The sequence below is a fragment of the Lupinus angustifolius genome, chromosome LG02, assembly GCF_001865875.1.
Source record: "Lupinus angustifolius cultivar Tanjil chromosome LG02, LupAngTanjil_v1.0, whole genome shotgun sequence".
Taxonomy (NCBI): domain Eukaryota; kingdom Viridiplantae; phylum Streptophyta; class Magnoliopsida; order Fabales; family Fabaceae; genus Lupinus; species Lupinus angustifolius.
Genome location: NC_032010.1, coordinates 23,445,996 through 23,460,225, shown reverse-complemented (window position 1 = coordinate 23,460,225; position 14,230 = coordinate 23,445,996). Strand labels below are relative to the sequence as shown.

Genomic DNA, 14,230 nt, shown 5'->3' with positions numbered 1-14,230 from the left:
GAAATCCAATAACACCACATTCTTAAATATTCATTTTACTATGTCATAATATAAATATGATATATATTATTATGATTATGATTATTAAACAACACATGAATATTGAATTGGATTTCCCAGCTAGGTAGTAGCAAGATTGGCCAGTTGGTCATGTCAAACAAAACAATATTTAATAATTATAATTATAATTTACATAATTTTTTCAACCAATTACAGTTAATGTTATATAAAATCGTATAAAAAGTGAGACAACAGATAAGCTCCCGAAAGAAACCTTATGTTCATTCCCAAAACAAAACCAAAGTACAAGGACATAAGAAATGTGATATGGCTTGTCTATGTTGCTCCAGAAAATGAATAATGGACGTTACAATTGTATTGTCTTCAAAAGAAATTCGATGTTCATTTCTTTTTCTTATTACCCTACATTACTCAATTAAAACTAGTGATGCATATCGAACCTTTTTCTATTGCATATACTGAACCTTTTTATGTGATCTAAAGATGAATGTTTACTCTTCTCACTCAAGGCATCAAAGTAAACGACATGTAAACATAACAGGGCAAAGAAGTGCAAATTCGAAAGTAACATGCAAAAGATGGTTCAGAATAGCTCAACATAAAGTACTAAATCCAACTATAGATGGAATAAATCATTCACACAGTCTAAGACATAGCCACAAATCAAACATTCAATATGGGCTATTTATTTAGTTAGCCTCCACTTTGGAAACAAGAGAAAGTTAGCCGCATATGGTCTCACATATGCAGTAACACATAGGAAACTTAATCAGGTTCATATTACCATTATCAAATACTTCAGACAACGACTTTGTAACTACGCCAACCTTCCAAACTAATCTGAAGCTGAGGTAGAAAAAAGTGCTAGCACAATGCATCACCAGAAGCTTGATGATGTGTAACAATTCATAAAGATGCACATTTATGACATTTTCACTACACATGTGAACAAACCAGAGTGATGCTACCAACAACCCCAGAAGATACAATCTCCAAGATGACTGGATAATATTGTCTACCACCTTCTATCCACCACAAACCAGACAAGTCATTCCTAAGAACTTTGAACTGTAAAGATGCTTGCTTATCTTCCTCCATTCCGAACTGGTTAGCTCAACAAAATCTGCAATAATTTACAAGCAAATTCTGCTAGAGTAAATTCACCAGTGAACACAAATCAATCACCAATTCAGAAGTAAAGAACAGCAGCCACTATTCCCAAGACTTATCAACACTAAGAAAATAGTAGGAGAGGCCAGGCTAAAACAGGTTTTTCAATAAGATGGTAAATCGATGACCTGAAAGAAATTGGACAAGGGGGGCATACAAAATTGTCCAAAATTCAAGATGAATCTAAGGAATAGATATCATCATTACGAAGAATAGTTTGGAACCCACCCTTTGTAGCAGCAAGTTGCTGCAACGAGTCTAAGCCAAATAAACTCCATTAACATTCAATGACACTGCTTAAGAGTTGGAGTTTGAATGGGTAGCAAAGGGTTCATGAAGCACATCCGTAATAATCCTACAATAACCCCCAAATAGATAAATGTGTTAGTGATCCCAAAAAATCAACAAATTAAAAGGTATTCATCGAACAAAGAGCAAAAAATCCAGACGAGATCATACCAGCAATACTCCAATACAGACATCACACAAAGTAACGACCTGTCCAGATTGGCTGTCCTTGAAATTGCTTAGGCAGTGTAGTAAAATGCTGATTTCCAGCTGTGGCCTGTTTCTGTGGCTGCAGCTGCTGATCATGGTGTGTTTTTAACAGCTCGGAACTCTGATAATCTTGCCAACCATTCTGTTTCTCCACCTGAAGTGTGGATGGGACATTTTTTCCAGGAAAGGGAAAGTTGTCTGTCACACTCAAGCCATTGTTACTGATTTGATGAGGATTCGACTGAGGGTAAGCAAGAGAACCATTGGGGCCTAAACCTTTGGTTGATGAAGGCAGCTGATACCCATCCAACCAACTGTAATCATCCATATTTGAATTTGCCCTAATCAAATCTGAAACAGCTGGTTCAATATCTTGTTTAAGAGGAACACAACTGAAACCAGGAGGGGGTCCAAGGTACCTAGAAGGTCGGCTCACTGGAGATTTTTTCAAACCAACTTGCATCGCTGATGACACGTTAACATAATTATCACTAATAACCCCAGATGGTATGACAGCATCAACTTTGGATGATATCACAAAGTCTTCAGCTTTGGAGAGACTGTGAAGCACACTGGCACCAGGTTGCTGGGTAGGAACTGGAAGTGCAGTATAGTTGTGGATTGCTACAGCTTCTTGTAGTGACTGGTCAGGTTTCATTACGTGCCCATTACCGGAGAATCTGAGACTTTCTAAACTTTTGGCTAGAGAGGTTTCCTCATCTAACCACCTCAAAGAATGTGGCTGAACTGATTGCAGGTGTTGAGGCAACATACCACTAACAGGAGGCAAATAAGTTTGATGGTGCACATTGTTGAGAGGGTTGGAGGCAGAGTTTATATGAAATTTCATATCCCCTCCAGAGGCTGTTGGTACTGACTCCAAGCCTTCATAGGGTGCCCATGATGAGACAGCCACTACATCAGATTGTTTCGCAGCTACAATAGGTTTAAAAACAATAACCTCATCATCATCCTCTTCTTCCATATGCTGGTCTTTGTCTGGCTGAACAATTCCTACTTCGTTCTTGTCTGCTGTATTTTCTTTCAACAATTCTTCTGCGTCAGGTATGCCTGAATAGGAGGCAAAGACAAAATCATCTGAGACTTGAGGCTTCTCAACACCAATAGTAAATTTCTTTCCCTTTGAGTCAAAATATATCATTTTCTGATCAATCCTAACAACATTTGCTAGAGCTTTTCCAGCAGCTAGAACCCTTTTGACACGAGCTTTTATTTCCTTTTCACCACCACTTCCAAGGAAATGCTTCCTTGAAAAATCCAAGATGGTTTGTGCAGGAAGAAGGGGAACAAATCCACGTAACTCAATGTCCTCCCATAAAGCAAGCCGGTTTTCAGTTTCTTCTTCATCATACCAGCTCATATTATTAAAGCAAGTCTCATCTTCATTGTCCTCAATAGAGGTAGGCCCAACTGAAAGTAGCTTATTCAAGAAGGATATACAATGGACCCAAAATTTTGATCTAACAGTTGCCTGATTCTCGTCCATATCATTGCCAGCAGCAAAATCTGGATGACATGCCAACCACTCTACAAAAACCAAAATGCCAGGTAAAAAATAACTAGAAGAAGGGTCCTGCAGCTGAACACACCTCTCGATTATGAAACCCATCAACTCAAAAGCAGCAGTGAATGCATTCTGAAGTAGAACAGCACGCTGCACAATTTCTGCATAAGTTTGACTTTCAGATTCCTTATTCACACTATGAACTGTAAATATGGTAATTGAAACCAGTTTAACAATGGCAAGTTCATTCTCAAGAGTATCCATTCCAAAATTCAGCTCTTCATCTTGCCCTGAAGACAGAAGCTTACAGATGCCAGTGCTAACAAGAGAGAGAACTTCGCTGAAGGTTTCAAGGCTACAAACATGGAAAAATGAAAAACAAAGTCAACATATTAATCCTTAATGGTGCAATGCATAAAAAAACAAAGTGTTCAATAAGAATATATGCCTTGTACGAGTGAATAAGATTCCATTTAGACGGACAAAACAGGTACAGAAGGATTTGAAAGTCTCTTGTATATCCATGTTGGATGCTCCTTCCTTTCTAGGACAGGCTTCCACACCAGTACCCCCTGTTGCAAATTTTGCTTCCACTTTCCCCCTTCCTTTGCTGGTTAATTGACCAGAAGATTCCTTGGCCGCAAGAGCTTTAACATCACCACAGAGCTGGGAGTAACTTTGACGATTCTGTCAATGTATTATAAAAATAGGTAGTTAGGGAACAACTAAGTATTGCTGATATCAACACTACACACGACAGCGAGAAAAGAAGCAAAAATCAAGCTCAGGGACATATTATTCATTCCAAAAGGACCAATGCCAAATATGATTACATATTATAAATACATGCACAATATCAATCTCACACATGCCCACATTACATACAAACCAATGCACGATGACAAACTTGCAAGCCAGTCAAAAATTCACAACTTGCAAACTTTTAATGATTTTAGCTTTCAGTATCAACACTAGTAGTAGTAGCAGAAAACTAGAAATGACTTAACATGAGCATCACAATTGCACTTCAGTTTGCAAGCAATAATAAAGAAACAAGGTTGAATAACACACACAAAAAGAACAAGATAATGCATAAAAAACAATTGAGACTTCTAAATAAGAAATATGTTTAGCATTTCAACATCAAATTTATGTTTGTATTACCTTCTCAAATGCAACTATCAAATTATCTCTGGCAGTTGTAAATGGACTATCCACAGCCAGACTTCGAAAGTAACGATAGATTGTTCCCAATTCATCCCCAGAATATGAAGCCAATAACGCAAGCTGAAAAGAACAGAATGATCAAATCCAAAATGGAGTAATAGCTATGAACCACAATTACACATGTGAGATGTCAAGCAGCTAAAAGCAAAACAACAAAAGATGCAGAATATCAAAATAAATAAAAACCTGGTGATGGGGATTCCCACTTGAAGGCCAAAGAGATGCAGCTTGTAAATAGTAGCTAGAAGCTGCTGCGAACTCACGCTTTATTGAATCGCCCTTACCATACAATCCTTTGTAGCGAGCGAGATCACCCAAGTATATCAGACAACGATGACAAGATATCAAACCTTTCTTCATTTCGCCAGATTTCTTTCCATCTTTCTCCATCACAATCCGATTCTCCGAATCCTCGAAGTAACCAAGAGGAAGCCCATACTTAGCTCTGATTTTCATAATAAGACCGTGGTAGAATCCAGTTGCTTCTGAAAGGAATGTCTTAAATTGCAGCTTTATTTTAGTTATCCGATCAGGTCTTACAGGAACTTTCCCTCCCTGAGATGATTTGGAGCTTGCAGAAGTGAGAGCAGCATGTAAGTATGCCCTCAATTCCTCGATCCTCTTATGATGTAACTGCCAAAGAGCATACTCAATACTATGCTGCTCGGAAAAAGCATGATCCTCAAGAATTATTGCTTCATAATTCTCACGCATCTGCGACCAAGCATTTGGATCTGATGGGACCTGAGCCTGAGCAGATCTCCGACGCTTATTCTCCAATTCAAGGTTCTAAATCAGAAAACAAATAATGATATGTTACGAAAACAGGTTAGAAAGACAAGTCAAAGTGCTGTTCACAAAATAACAGGTCATGTATTCTATATGGTTTGCCATGGCAGAGAACAGCAAATTATAATTCTTATAACTAAAGCTCCCTATAAACGAAAATATACAGCAGTTCTTGGCAACAATAGTTTACACCAGAGGGCACTGATACCAAGATCTAGCACAAATTCCAAAATGGAACCAGAAGAGTGTAAACCCACCAACCCAGTATGATATAATGGAATTAACTTCCCCATCAGAAGAAAAATTAAGATCAATGAATAAAACACATTACCATGAATGAACCTCTCTAGACACCAGAAAATTACATCTTCAAAATTTAACTTCCTATATAAATATACATCATAGTATCATACCAAGAAAGCACAATCAAGTTAAGTAACGGTGAACAAATTTCTGTTATACATTAAACTTGGCATATTGTGAATGATTTACACAGATAAGCTATTGTTCCTAATCACATTATCAGTGGTCCACAAAGAGGGAAAGATGTGTACCTTCTCATAAAGGCGTTGTGCACGCTCTCGTGATGAAGGAGCAGACATTTTATCCTTTTCTACAATCATCATTCATCAAATGGTCATTGACTAAACCCTGCATTGACAAAAACTGCCGAGTTAATGGAGAATTTAAAAAAGTTTTTTCTTCTAAAGAGGCCCAAAGGATGGATCCACCCCTCACAAAAAAGTGCTATCTGTGTTGCACAATATGGATATATACCAATCATTAGCCTAAAAACGCTGCCCTACCTATCAAATTCAGTTGTACCCATACCCATTGACAATGAAATTCATAACTAGTACTCCTTAAAAAATAAACTTAAGCCAATTTGGCCCCTTAATGAAGATTATGGAGAGGACAAAAGAAACAGTCATCATTCTCTCTCATATTACATCTTGTGCTTATTTATCATGAAAAAAATACTGGGTCCATACTTGAAAGGTCTACTTCATCAAAATCAATTTCAGAGATCATGTTGAACCAAACAAAGAAAAAAATTATCTGAAATACACAACAAAATTGTTTCCTTGGAACCAAAATTGCCGTTTATTCCCAATCTAAAATCCTGCGAGGAAAGCAAAATTGAAAGAGAAAATAAAAATAAAAAACACAAAATTTGACGAAAAATCACATTACCAAATATACAATTAAACAAACAAGATCAGATCCGTTAAATCAATCAACAAAAAAACGAAAAAGAAATTGAAAAAACGAGAAACAAAAATTGAGAAAGAGAAGAATTGACCTGTGTGATGAGATAGAGAGAGAAAGGGATTGAGAAGATAAATGGTTAGGGTTTTGGGAATTGAGAATAAAGAGGGAAAAAGAATTGTGTTTTGTGTATTGGGTTTGGGGTGCAATAAGGATTATGTGTTTTCTTTCTATGCATGCCGTCAATGTCAAACGACGCCGTTTTTATACACTCAATTTCTATTATCATAATTTTAATGGATGAATAATATAATTTATATCCTAAAATCAAAGTATACTTTATTCTCTTAAATTAACTAATCATATAAAAATAAGTTCAACACTAAAGTATAAACTAGTACCTCACAAATATAGATTAGTTTGGCCAAAAAAAATCAATATATTATAATCTATCAATAAATAACGATTACAAGTTAAAGGTTAAAAGTCACATTTATTATTTTTAATCAAATAAATGAGTCATTGACTTATAATTTCTCAAGACTCAAAAGCATATTAAATAAAAACTTGTATTTTCCATTTGGCAATGGAACAACATCATCATTCAATTCATCAATTTCTCACTAACAAACAAGATCTCAATTATTTTTCCAAGGTTCGTTTTTTTCTTTTCCCGAATCTGTTTCCATTATATAATAAATATCATTAATTTCAATTTTCTTTTCTTATTCAGTGAGCTTGTTCTTAGATTTTAAGGATTATTTAGTAACAATGTCAATTTTGTAAAAGATCACAACTTTAGAAATGTGACAATGGTTTTAGTAATAGGGTATGTTTAGAATTCACTTTCTTTGTGCAGTTGGAGATGAGTATATTTTCTTTACTGAATTCTTACTAGTTGCTTCTTCCATGATTTTTTTCACAAGTGATGATGTTGCAGTATGATATTTGAATTCAATTATTCACACTGAATATGATTCTCATTAGTTTATTAACTAAGTTTGATTATTTGTTTATATGTTTCCGAGAATATGAGTCTCATTCGTTTATTAACCCGATGAGACTAAGACTTGGTTGTTGTTATTTCAGAGTAGGCAAGGTGCTTGAACATCTGAATCATTGGCAAAATGGTTTCGTTTGAGATGAATGATAGAAAGAGTAAGTGGAATGTGATATTTTTCTTAGATCAATGATAATGATATCATATGAAGTGTTTTACTGTCTTTTTTTTATGATAGAGAAGTGTTCTTACTTGTCTTTAGTGCTTATGTTTGAAGATATATTATTTCACAGATAGCTATAGTTCCATAAACTACTTATCATATTGAGTTATTTGGTTGAAAATGTATCTGGTTTTAATCTAGTGAAGGTCTTGCAACTTTTTATTTGTGCCTTCCTTTTCTCTACCTTGCGTATTTCCGGGGTTTTCTTGATGATCAACTACAGGAATTAAACTAGAAAGGATGTGAAAGATTTTTTTTAAAGAAACTGTATATAAATGTTTTCATCTTTCAAAGAAATTGATGGTTGAGTTTATAAAAAGTTTGTACTTAATGACACCATCTGTTTTTTTGTTATTTCAGTCATTAAATTTGTTATGTAGGTGATTAAGTATTAACACCTCTGTTCAGCCTTAGTCCAGTAAGGTTCCTTCAACCATATCACCTCGTGTGCCATTTATGTATTGCGAAGATGCAGGGCACGCTGTGTGCCTCGGTTCAAATTGATGCAAAGGGAACTTAGAAGGAATAAGAACATAATTTCCGACCGAAGTCTTTAAGCAACAAGATAGGCATAGTAAACATGTTAGTCATTTCATAACTTAGTTATAATCCAATTCTGTTGTCAAAAGTAACAATCTCATTTAAGATATTGGTTTTACCTATTACTGTAGTGAAATTGATTCTGTAGAAGTAATAACATCACCTAATGGAACTAATTGAAATCCACCTTTAGTGGAATTGCTTTTCACATTGTACACTAGGTTTGCATATTTATAACATGATATAAATTTCAAGACATGTTTTAGTGCCTTTTCTTCTTGTTCTGTCATTCTGATATGCAGAAGTTTAGTTTTCAAGACATGTTATTTCATTATTATATTTAATGTTCGCTATCATCCCGTTATACAGAGATTGGATTAGGATTAACTGGCTTTGGTGTATTTTTCTCATTCCTTGGGCTTATCTTCTTCTTTGACAAGGGATTGCTAGCTATGGGAAATGTAAGTTTCAGCTATTAGAGGTTTCTTCCTTAAGTAGTCACTTCTTATTTGGTTCTGCTCAATAGCATATTTTCCGACATTCTGATATCTCTCTGTTGCTCAAATCAGATCCTGTTTGTTTCTGGAGTGTCCTTAACCATTGGGCTGAAATCGACTACGCAGTTCTTCATGAAACGAAGTAATTTCAAGGTAAATTTGTTACATGTTTTACTGTCTCTTTCGTTTAGTGTATTGTGCTCTCTTTATGGTAAATATTTCCCTCTCACCTTTTACCTTTTCTTGAAGGGAACAATCTCATTTGGTATTGGATTCTTTATTCTCATCATTGGATGGCCTATTCTAGGCATGATCATTGAGGCTTATGGATTCATCGTGCTTTTCAGGTGTAACGGAATTTGAATGAAACTCTGGTTTTTACACATGTTTATATCCTTAAAACTAACAATGGGTTATGCCTAACAAAAATCACATATTGTTCAATGTCATTTGGGTATGGTACCAAACATGTGGAAGAGGTTTAGGGCAAAAGACACAATTCTTGCCCTAAAACCATACCAAGAGTGGTTTGGTAAGATTGAATGGGATCTAACATTATATCTATGCTATTGGATCAATACATCTTGGAATTGTTCACATTACATGCTACCATACATGCAAGTCAGACATGTGAATGTTCCCGACTCGGACATAATTGCTTTAAGTGTGAGAATACATATGGGAAACAAAAAAAATACATGCAAGTTAGGACTTCAAGTTCTATTCCTCATATGTAGGTGCATGGATGAGAGGATCATAACTCTAAACAAACTAGATTCGATATGGAGCTACAAACATGTGCTTATTAAGCCACTCAACAATAATAGAAGCCACCACTATATTTTAAAATCGCATAATTATAATCTTTTTTTCTCTCAAGAGAGTGTATGTTTGGCAAAATGAAAAGAGACTACCATGCCTAATTTTTATAATTTTTTATTTAATTAAATGACACATTTTAATTAGTGGGGACACCATTAAGGACACAAATATGGATAGAGAATCTTTATTTCAGGAAAAAAAATACCATGTAGTTTTAAGATTCTAGTTTGTGTGTATGAGATTAATTAAAAGCCATAATACTGTAATTGAAAGCTTGTAATTTTATACTTAAGTGATCCAATAGGAATTGTTACAAAAATATATGTGAAACTTACTCAAATTTGTTAATCATCTAAAAAACATCTCTGTGAACTATTATGATTAAATATCATTTATTTCTATTTATTTATCTAACAACTAACTAATTAATTGGGGCAAATAATATTATTTGGTGAAAAATTAAAAAGCAAACATAAAGAAATATTTTTTTAGTTTTTGGAAATGTACTTAACAGTTTTCCACAAATCTGCTTTTAAAACCTACTATCCTCACTATAAAAAATAATAACCTCTCATTAATTTTTGTATGACAAGCTTATTCCCAATTCAATAGCTTATAACTTATTGTCTCAAAGAGCAATTTCATGAACAACTAGTAAAAGTAGCCTATTATTTGAAAATAAATTTTTTGAAATCTATATACCAACTCCCTTAAGTACCTTTACTAAATTATAAGTTCTCTGATTACTGTTTCATTTTTATCAAATTTTAGCAACTGAAATCTTAGACACAATGGAAAAAAAGTTAAGTAACTAATATATTTAATTAATTATCATATATCGAGATAAAAGATATTATCATTTTTGGGTTTGTTTACTAGTTTAGTTAGTTTTGATAGTACTAAAGGTATCCTTCACACACCCTTTTGACATTTGTGATGGTCAGTCGCAATATATATTGTTATCAGGAATCGAACTTTCGACTTCAAAGATACAGCGACACGCTGCCTTCAATGTGGAATGCATTCATTTAAAATCACTTAAATGTATGAGCCCCAAGCAATGCAACATATAAATTTGTTTTGCGTATAAAAGGAGGAAACTAGAATCTAAGAGATAAACACAACAGTTTCGGTTAAACCTCACTTTCCATTTCGCCATTTTCAATTTCCCCAAACCAGATCCGAATTATTTTGCGAAACCTAACACACTAAGGTTCGTTTTCTTACGATCTATCATTCCTTTCACCAATTCTACTTTCTGCTTCTGTTTTCCCCTTCATAATTTCACTAATTCTCATTTTTGTTTCGTTTTTATTTCTTCGATTTTAATCGAGATATTTATTAGCGCTATTTAGTTGGATCACTAATCGAGATATTCTGAACGTTTATCTTTACAATTCACTTACTCTGTTGTTAACTTCGAGATTAATATATTTTCTGTATTGAATTGTTACTAGTTGCTTCTACCAGGATATTTTATTGGATTTTGATTTTCTAAGGTGGTGATGTTGTGTTATGATGTTTGAATCAATTTCTGCACAGAGAATATGATGCTTATTAGTTTTATTAACCGAGTTTCTTTATTTTTCGTTTGATTCAGAGAAAGCAAGGTGATTGAGCATCTGAGTTGTTGGTAAAATGGTTTCGTTTGAGATGAATGATAGAAAGAGTAAGTGGAATATGATATTTTTGTTCTTAGATCAATGCTAATTTATATAAGTGATCTACCGTATTTATTTTTTGTATAATAGAAAAGAGATCTTACTTGTCTCTAGTGCTCATGTCTGAGAATATATATTCACAGTTAGCTATAGCTACATATACTACTTTCCTTTTTCCTACCTTGCTTATTTCTCGATGGTCACTTGAGGGTTAGCCTCGGCGCAACATTAAGATTGTTGCTTAGTGACAAAGATGTCAAATGTTCAAATCCTCGAAACTATCTCTCCGCTTGCTGAGGTAAGACTGCTTACATCTATCCTTCAAGTCCCTACTAGGTGGGAAGCCTCGTGCATTGGGTCGCCCTATTTTTTTTTTTCATCATTCAAAGAAATTGGTGGTTCAATTTATAAGATGTGTGCACGTAATGATGCCATCTATTTTTGTCATTGCCACAGTCATTAAATTTGTTGAGTATGTGGTTAACACCTCTCTGTGTAGCCTTGGTCCAGCAAGGTTCTTTCAACCATGTGACAATTTGTGCCTTGTATGTATTGTCAAGATGTGGAGCATGCTGTGTGCCTCAGTTCAAATTGATGCGAAGGGAACTTAGAGGAAATAAGAACATAATTTCCTGCCGAAGCTTTTAAGCAAGAAGCTAGGCATAGTAGACATGTTAGTCATTTTTATAACTTAAGTAATAATCCAACTCTGTTGTCAAAAGTAACAGTCTCAATAATGATAGTGGTTTTACCGAGTACTGTAGTGACATTGATTCTGTAAAAGTAATAACATTACCTAATAGAACTAATTGAAATCTACCTATAATGGAATTACTTTTTGCATTGTACACCATGGCTTTCCAACAGATATTTTCTAGAGGTTCTTGGAAGAACAAAGTTTTCTTGGGAGTTAAAATGTATATACTGTTAGATTTGCATAATAATATGATAGAGATTTCATGTTTTACTGCCTTTGTGTTGTTCTGTCATTCTGGTCGGCAGAAGTATTGTTTGGTTGAAGTGCGTATTAATTATTTTTCACATTACATAGTTGGTATATACTTCTGTCCAATTTGTCAACTTATGTACTATTTATTTCCTTATTATATTTAATGTATGTTGTTGGCCCATTATACAGAGATTGGATTAGGATTAACTGGCTTTGGTGTATTTTTCTCTTTCCTTGGGATTATCTTCTTCTTTGATAAGGGATTACTAGCCATGGGAAATGTAAGTTTCAGCTATTAGAGGCTTCTTGCTTAAGTAGTTGTTTCTTATTTGGTTATGCTTAATAGCATCTTTTCTGACACCATGTTATCTTTATGTGGCTCAAATCAGATCCTGTTTGTTTCTGGAGTGTCCTTAACCATTGGGCTGAAATCGACTACGCAGTTCTTCATGAAACGAAGTAATTTCAAGGTAAATTTGTTACATGTTTTACTGTCTCTTTCGTTTAGTGTATTGTGCTCTCTTTATGGTAAATATTTCCCTCTCACCTTTTACCTTTTCTTGAAGGGAACAATCTCATTTGGTATTGGATTCTTTATTCTCATCATTGGATGGCCTATTCTAGGCATGATCATTGAGGCTTATGGATTCATCGTGCTTTTCAGGTGTAACGGAATTTGAATGAAACTCTGGTTTTTACACATGTTTATATCCTTAAAACTAACAATGGGTTATGCTGTGCAGTGGTTTCTGGCCTACACTGTCTGTTTTCATACAGAAGGTTCCTGTTCTTGGTTGGTTGTTTCAACAGCCATTTGTTCGATCGGTATGTATTTGTCATGAAATGACTTTACCCGCATTCATGTCTTCCATGAAGAAATCATTACTTGCTCTGGTTGATTGCAGTATCTTGAATTTCATTGATAGATGTAAAATATAATGACAAAGAACTCCGAGTAAAACCAACCATTACATAGCATGTAAAATATAGTCTCATATTACTGAAGCTGGAAAAAGAGCTTTTAGTTAGAAACATTTTCACTTGTTCAGTAAGACCTATGTGGAGGTACAAATGATGCACCAGTTCCCTGATACCTGAGGAAGAGGTCCTAATACTTGTATTCTTATACAACTTTTGACCTGGTAGGACAGTGAACGAAAAATCTGATGCTAGTAGTTAGTTCTACCTAAGAGAATGTTGAATGATGTGATGCAAAAGTTTTCCCACTCTTTTGTAGAAGTTGGAGGCTTTCATATTGATGTACACAATATGCTGAATTCCAAGCTGAGCTTGCTAATTTTCTGTCCACTTGCAGTTGTTTGACAGCTATAGAGGCAGGAGAGTGCCCGTGTAACACACGAATCCGTGGAAGCATTACGCAGCTGCTAGCGAGCGCATTTGTATATGTAAAGAAAATACTATCGTTTCGAGAAGTAACTCCGAAATGGGTTTGCATTCTGATGGTTGAAAATGGTTTTCATTTGATCATGATAGTCATATTTAGTGCAAAGGAAAATGAATAGTCATTTACTACTTATTTTGATTCTAATGGTTAGTGGGAAAATCAATTGATCTTGGGTGTTGCATGTTCTGCTACTCAGTTTACATTACTGTTCCAATCAGACACCTTTGGGAAGCTTCACTGCAGAATAATATCATGGTGGCATTTGGACACACATATTAGGAGTGTAATGATTTTTTTTGGTGATGTTAATGCAGCAATATGAAACTGCTTTAATTTTTTTATTCTTTTCCTGTATTTAATTTATTGAAGTACAAATTTCTGGTCCTGAATTCCCGTATATCATTTTGGTTCTTTTGGGATCTTGTAGCCTTATCCGATTCTGAGACTGATGTCCATTTTTTTTAAAAAAATCAGTCTACCTTTGTTGCTCATATATTTTGCTAGTTATATTTTGGTTATCAGTTGGGTGTATAATTCAACATTGTTGCTTTAAACAAAATAAAAAATAGAATCTTTTTATTAAGGTGACAAGATGGGTAGCATGGCATGAACAATTATATTTATGCAAATTTGAAACAACCGTAAACTTCATTATGTACAATTGACATGCTCATAAAATAGAAATGGTAATTTG

General features: G+C 34.5%; 3 protein-coding genes across 5 annotated transcripts; 1 reads left to right on the top strand and 2 right to left on the bottom strand.

The window, feature by feature from the left end:
* Positions 573-6,643, bottom strand: LOC109341330 (protein SMG7-like). Of its 2 annotated transcripts, none has more exons than XM_019579235.1 (8): positions 6,534-6,643; positions 5,785-5,881; positions 4,628-5,230; positions 4,379-4,501; positions 3,663-3,901; positions 1,651-3,569; positions 1,420-1,555; positions 573-1,144 (listed from the first exon to the last, which is right to left on the bottom strand). In XM_019579235.1, exons 2-6 carry the CDS (start codon positions 5,854-5,856, stop codon positions 1,673-1,675), a joined length of 2,934 nt encoding a protein of 977 aa, XP_019434780.1. In that variant the 5' UTR covers positions 5,857-5,881; positions 6,534-6,643; the 3' UTR covers positions 573-1,144; positions 1,420-1,555; positions 1,651-1,672. The 2 variants fall into 2 exon arrangements, with proteins under 2 accessions (XP_019434780.1, XP_019434772.1); XM_019579227.1 differs by having other exon boundaries at positions 1,420-1,546; positions 6,534-6,642.
* On the bottom strand, positions 8,564-9,010 carry LOC109328416. Its single transcript, XM_019561877.1, has 3 exons — positions 8,950-9,010; positions 8,775-8,853; positions 8,564-8,666 (listed from the first exon to the last, which is right to left on the bottom strand). The coding sequence occupies exons 1-3, from the start codon at positions 9,008-9,010 to the stop codon at positions 8,564-8,566; spliced, it is 243 nt and encodes an 80-aa protein (XP_019417422.1).
* Positions 10,608-13,839, top strand: LOC109341320 (vesicle transport protein GOT1-like). Of its 2 annotated transcripts, none has more exons than XM_019579207.1 (7): positions 10,608-10,734; positions 11,122-11,190; positions 12,321-12,412; positions 12,521-12,601; positions 12,698-12,795; positions 12,875-12,956; positions 13,447-13,839. In XM_019579207.1, the coding sequence occupies exons 2-7, from the start codon at positions 11,160-11,162 to the stop codon at positions 13,483-13,485; spliced, it is 423 nt and encodes a 140-aa protein (XP_019434752.1). In that variant the 5' UTR covers positions 10,608-10,734; positions 11,122-11,159; the 3' UTR covers positions 13,486-13,839. The 2 variants fall into 2 exon arrangements, with proteins under 2 accessions (XP_019434752.1, XP_019434762.1); XM_019579217.1 differs by lacking the exon at positions 10,608-10,734 and adding an exon at positions 10,992-11,020.

Excerpts from the sequence above, each read along its gene's own strand:
- LOC109341320 (XM_019579207.1), top strand. The coding sequence starts at position 11,160 with ATGGTTTCGTTTGAGATGAATGATAGAAAGA. Across the intron at positions 12,602-12,697 it reads TGAAACGAAGTAATTTCAAG|GGAACAATCTCATTTGGTAT; the intron begins GTAAATTTGTTA and ends CTTTTCTTGAAG. Across the intron at positions 12,957-13,446 it reads AACAGCCATTTGTTCGATCG|TTGTTTGACAGCTATAGAGG; the intron begins GTATGTATTTGT and ends GTCCACTTGCAG.
- LOC109328416 (XM_019561877.1), bottom strand. The coding sequence starts at position 9,010 with ATGCCTAGAATAGGCCATCCAATGATGAGAATAAAGAATCCAATACCA. Across the intron at positions 8,854-8,949 it reads AATACCAAATGAGATTGTTC|CCTTGAAATTACTTCGTTTC; the intron begins CCTTCAAGAAAA and ends GTAACAAATTTA. Across the intron at positions 8,667-8,774 it reads GACACTCCAGAAACAAACAG|TACATTTCCCATAGCTAGCA; the intron begins GATCTGATTTGA and ends ATAGCTGAAACT.
- LOC109341330 (XM_019579235.1), bottom strand. The coding sequence starts at position 5,856 with ATGATGATTGTAGAAAAGGATAAAATGTCTGCTCCTTCATCACGAGAG. Across the intron at positions 4,502-4,627 it reads GTGGGAATCCCCATCACCAG|CTTGCGTTATTGGCTTCATA; the intron begins GTTTTTATTTAT and ends TGTTCTTTTCAG. Across the intron at positions 3,570-3,662 it reads ATCTTATTCACTCGTACAAG|CCTTGAAACCTTCAGCGAAG; the intron begins GCATATATTCTT and ends CCATGTTTGTAG.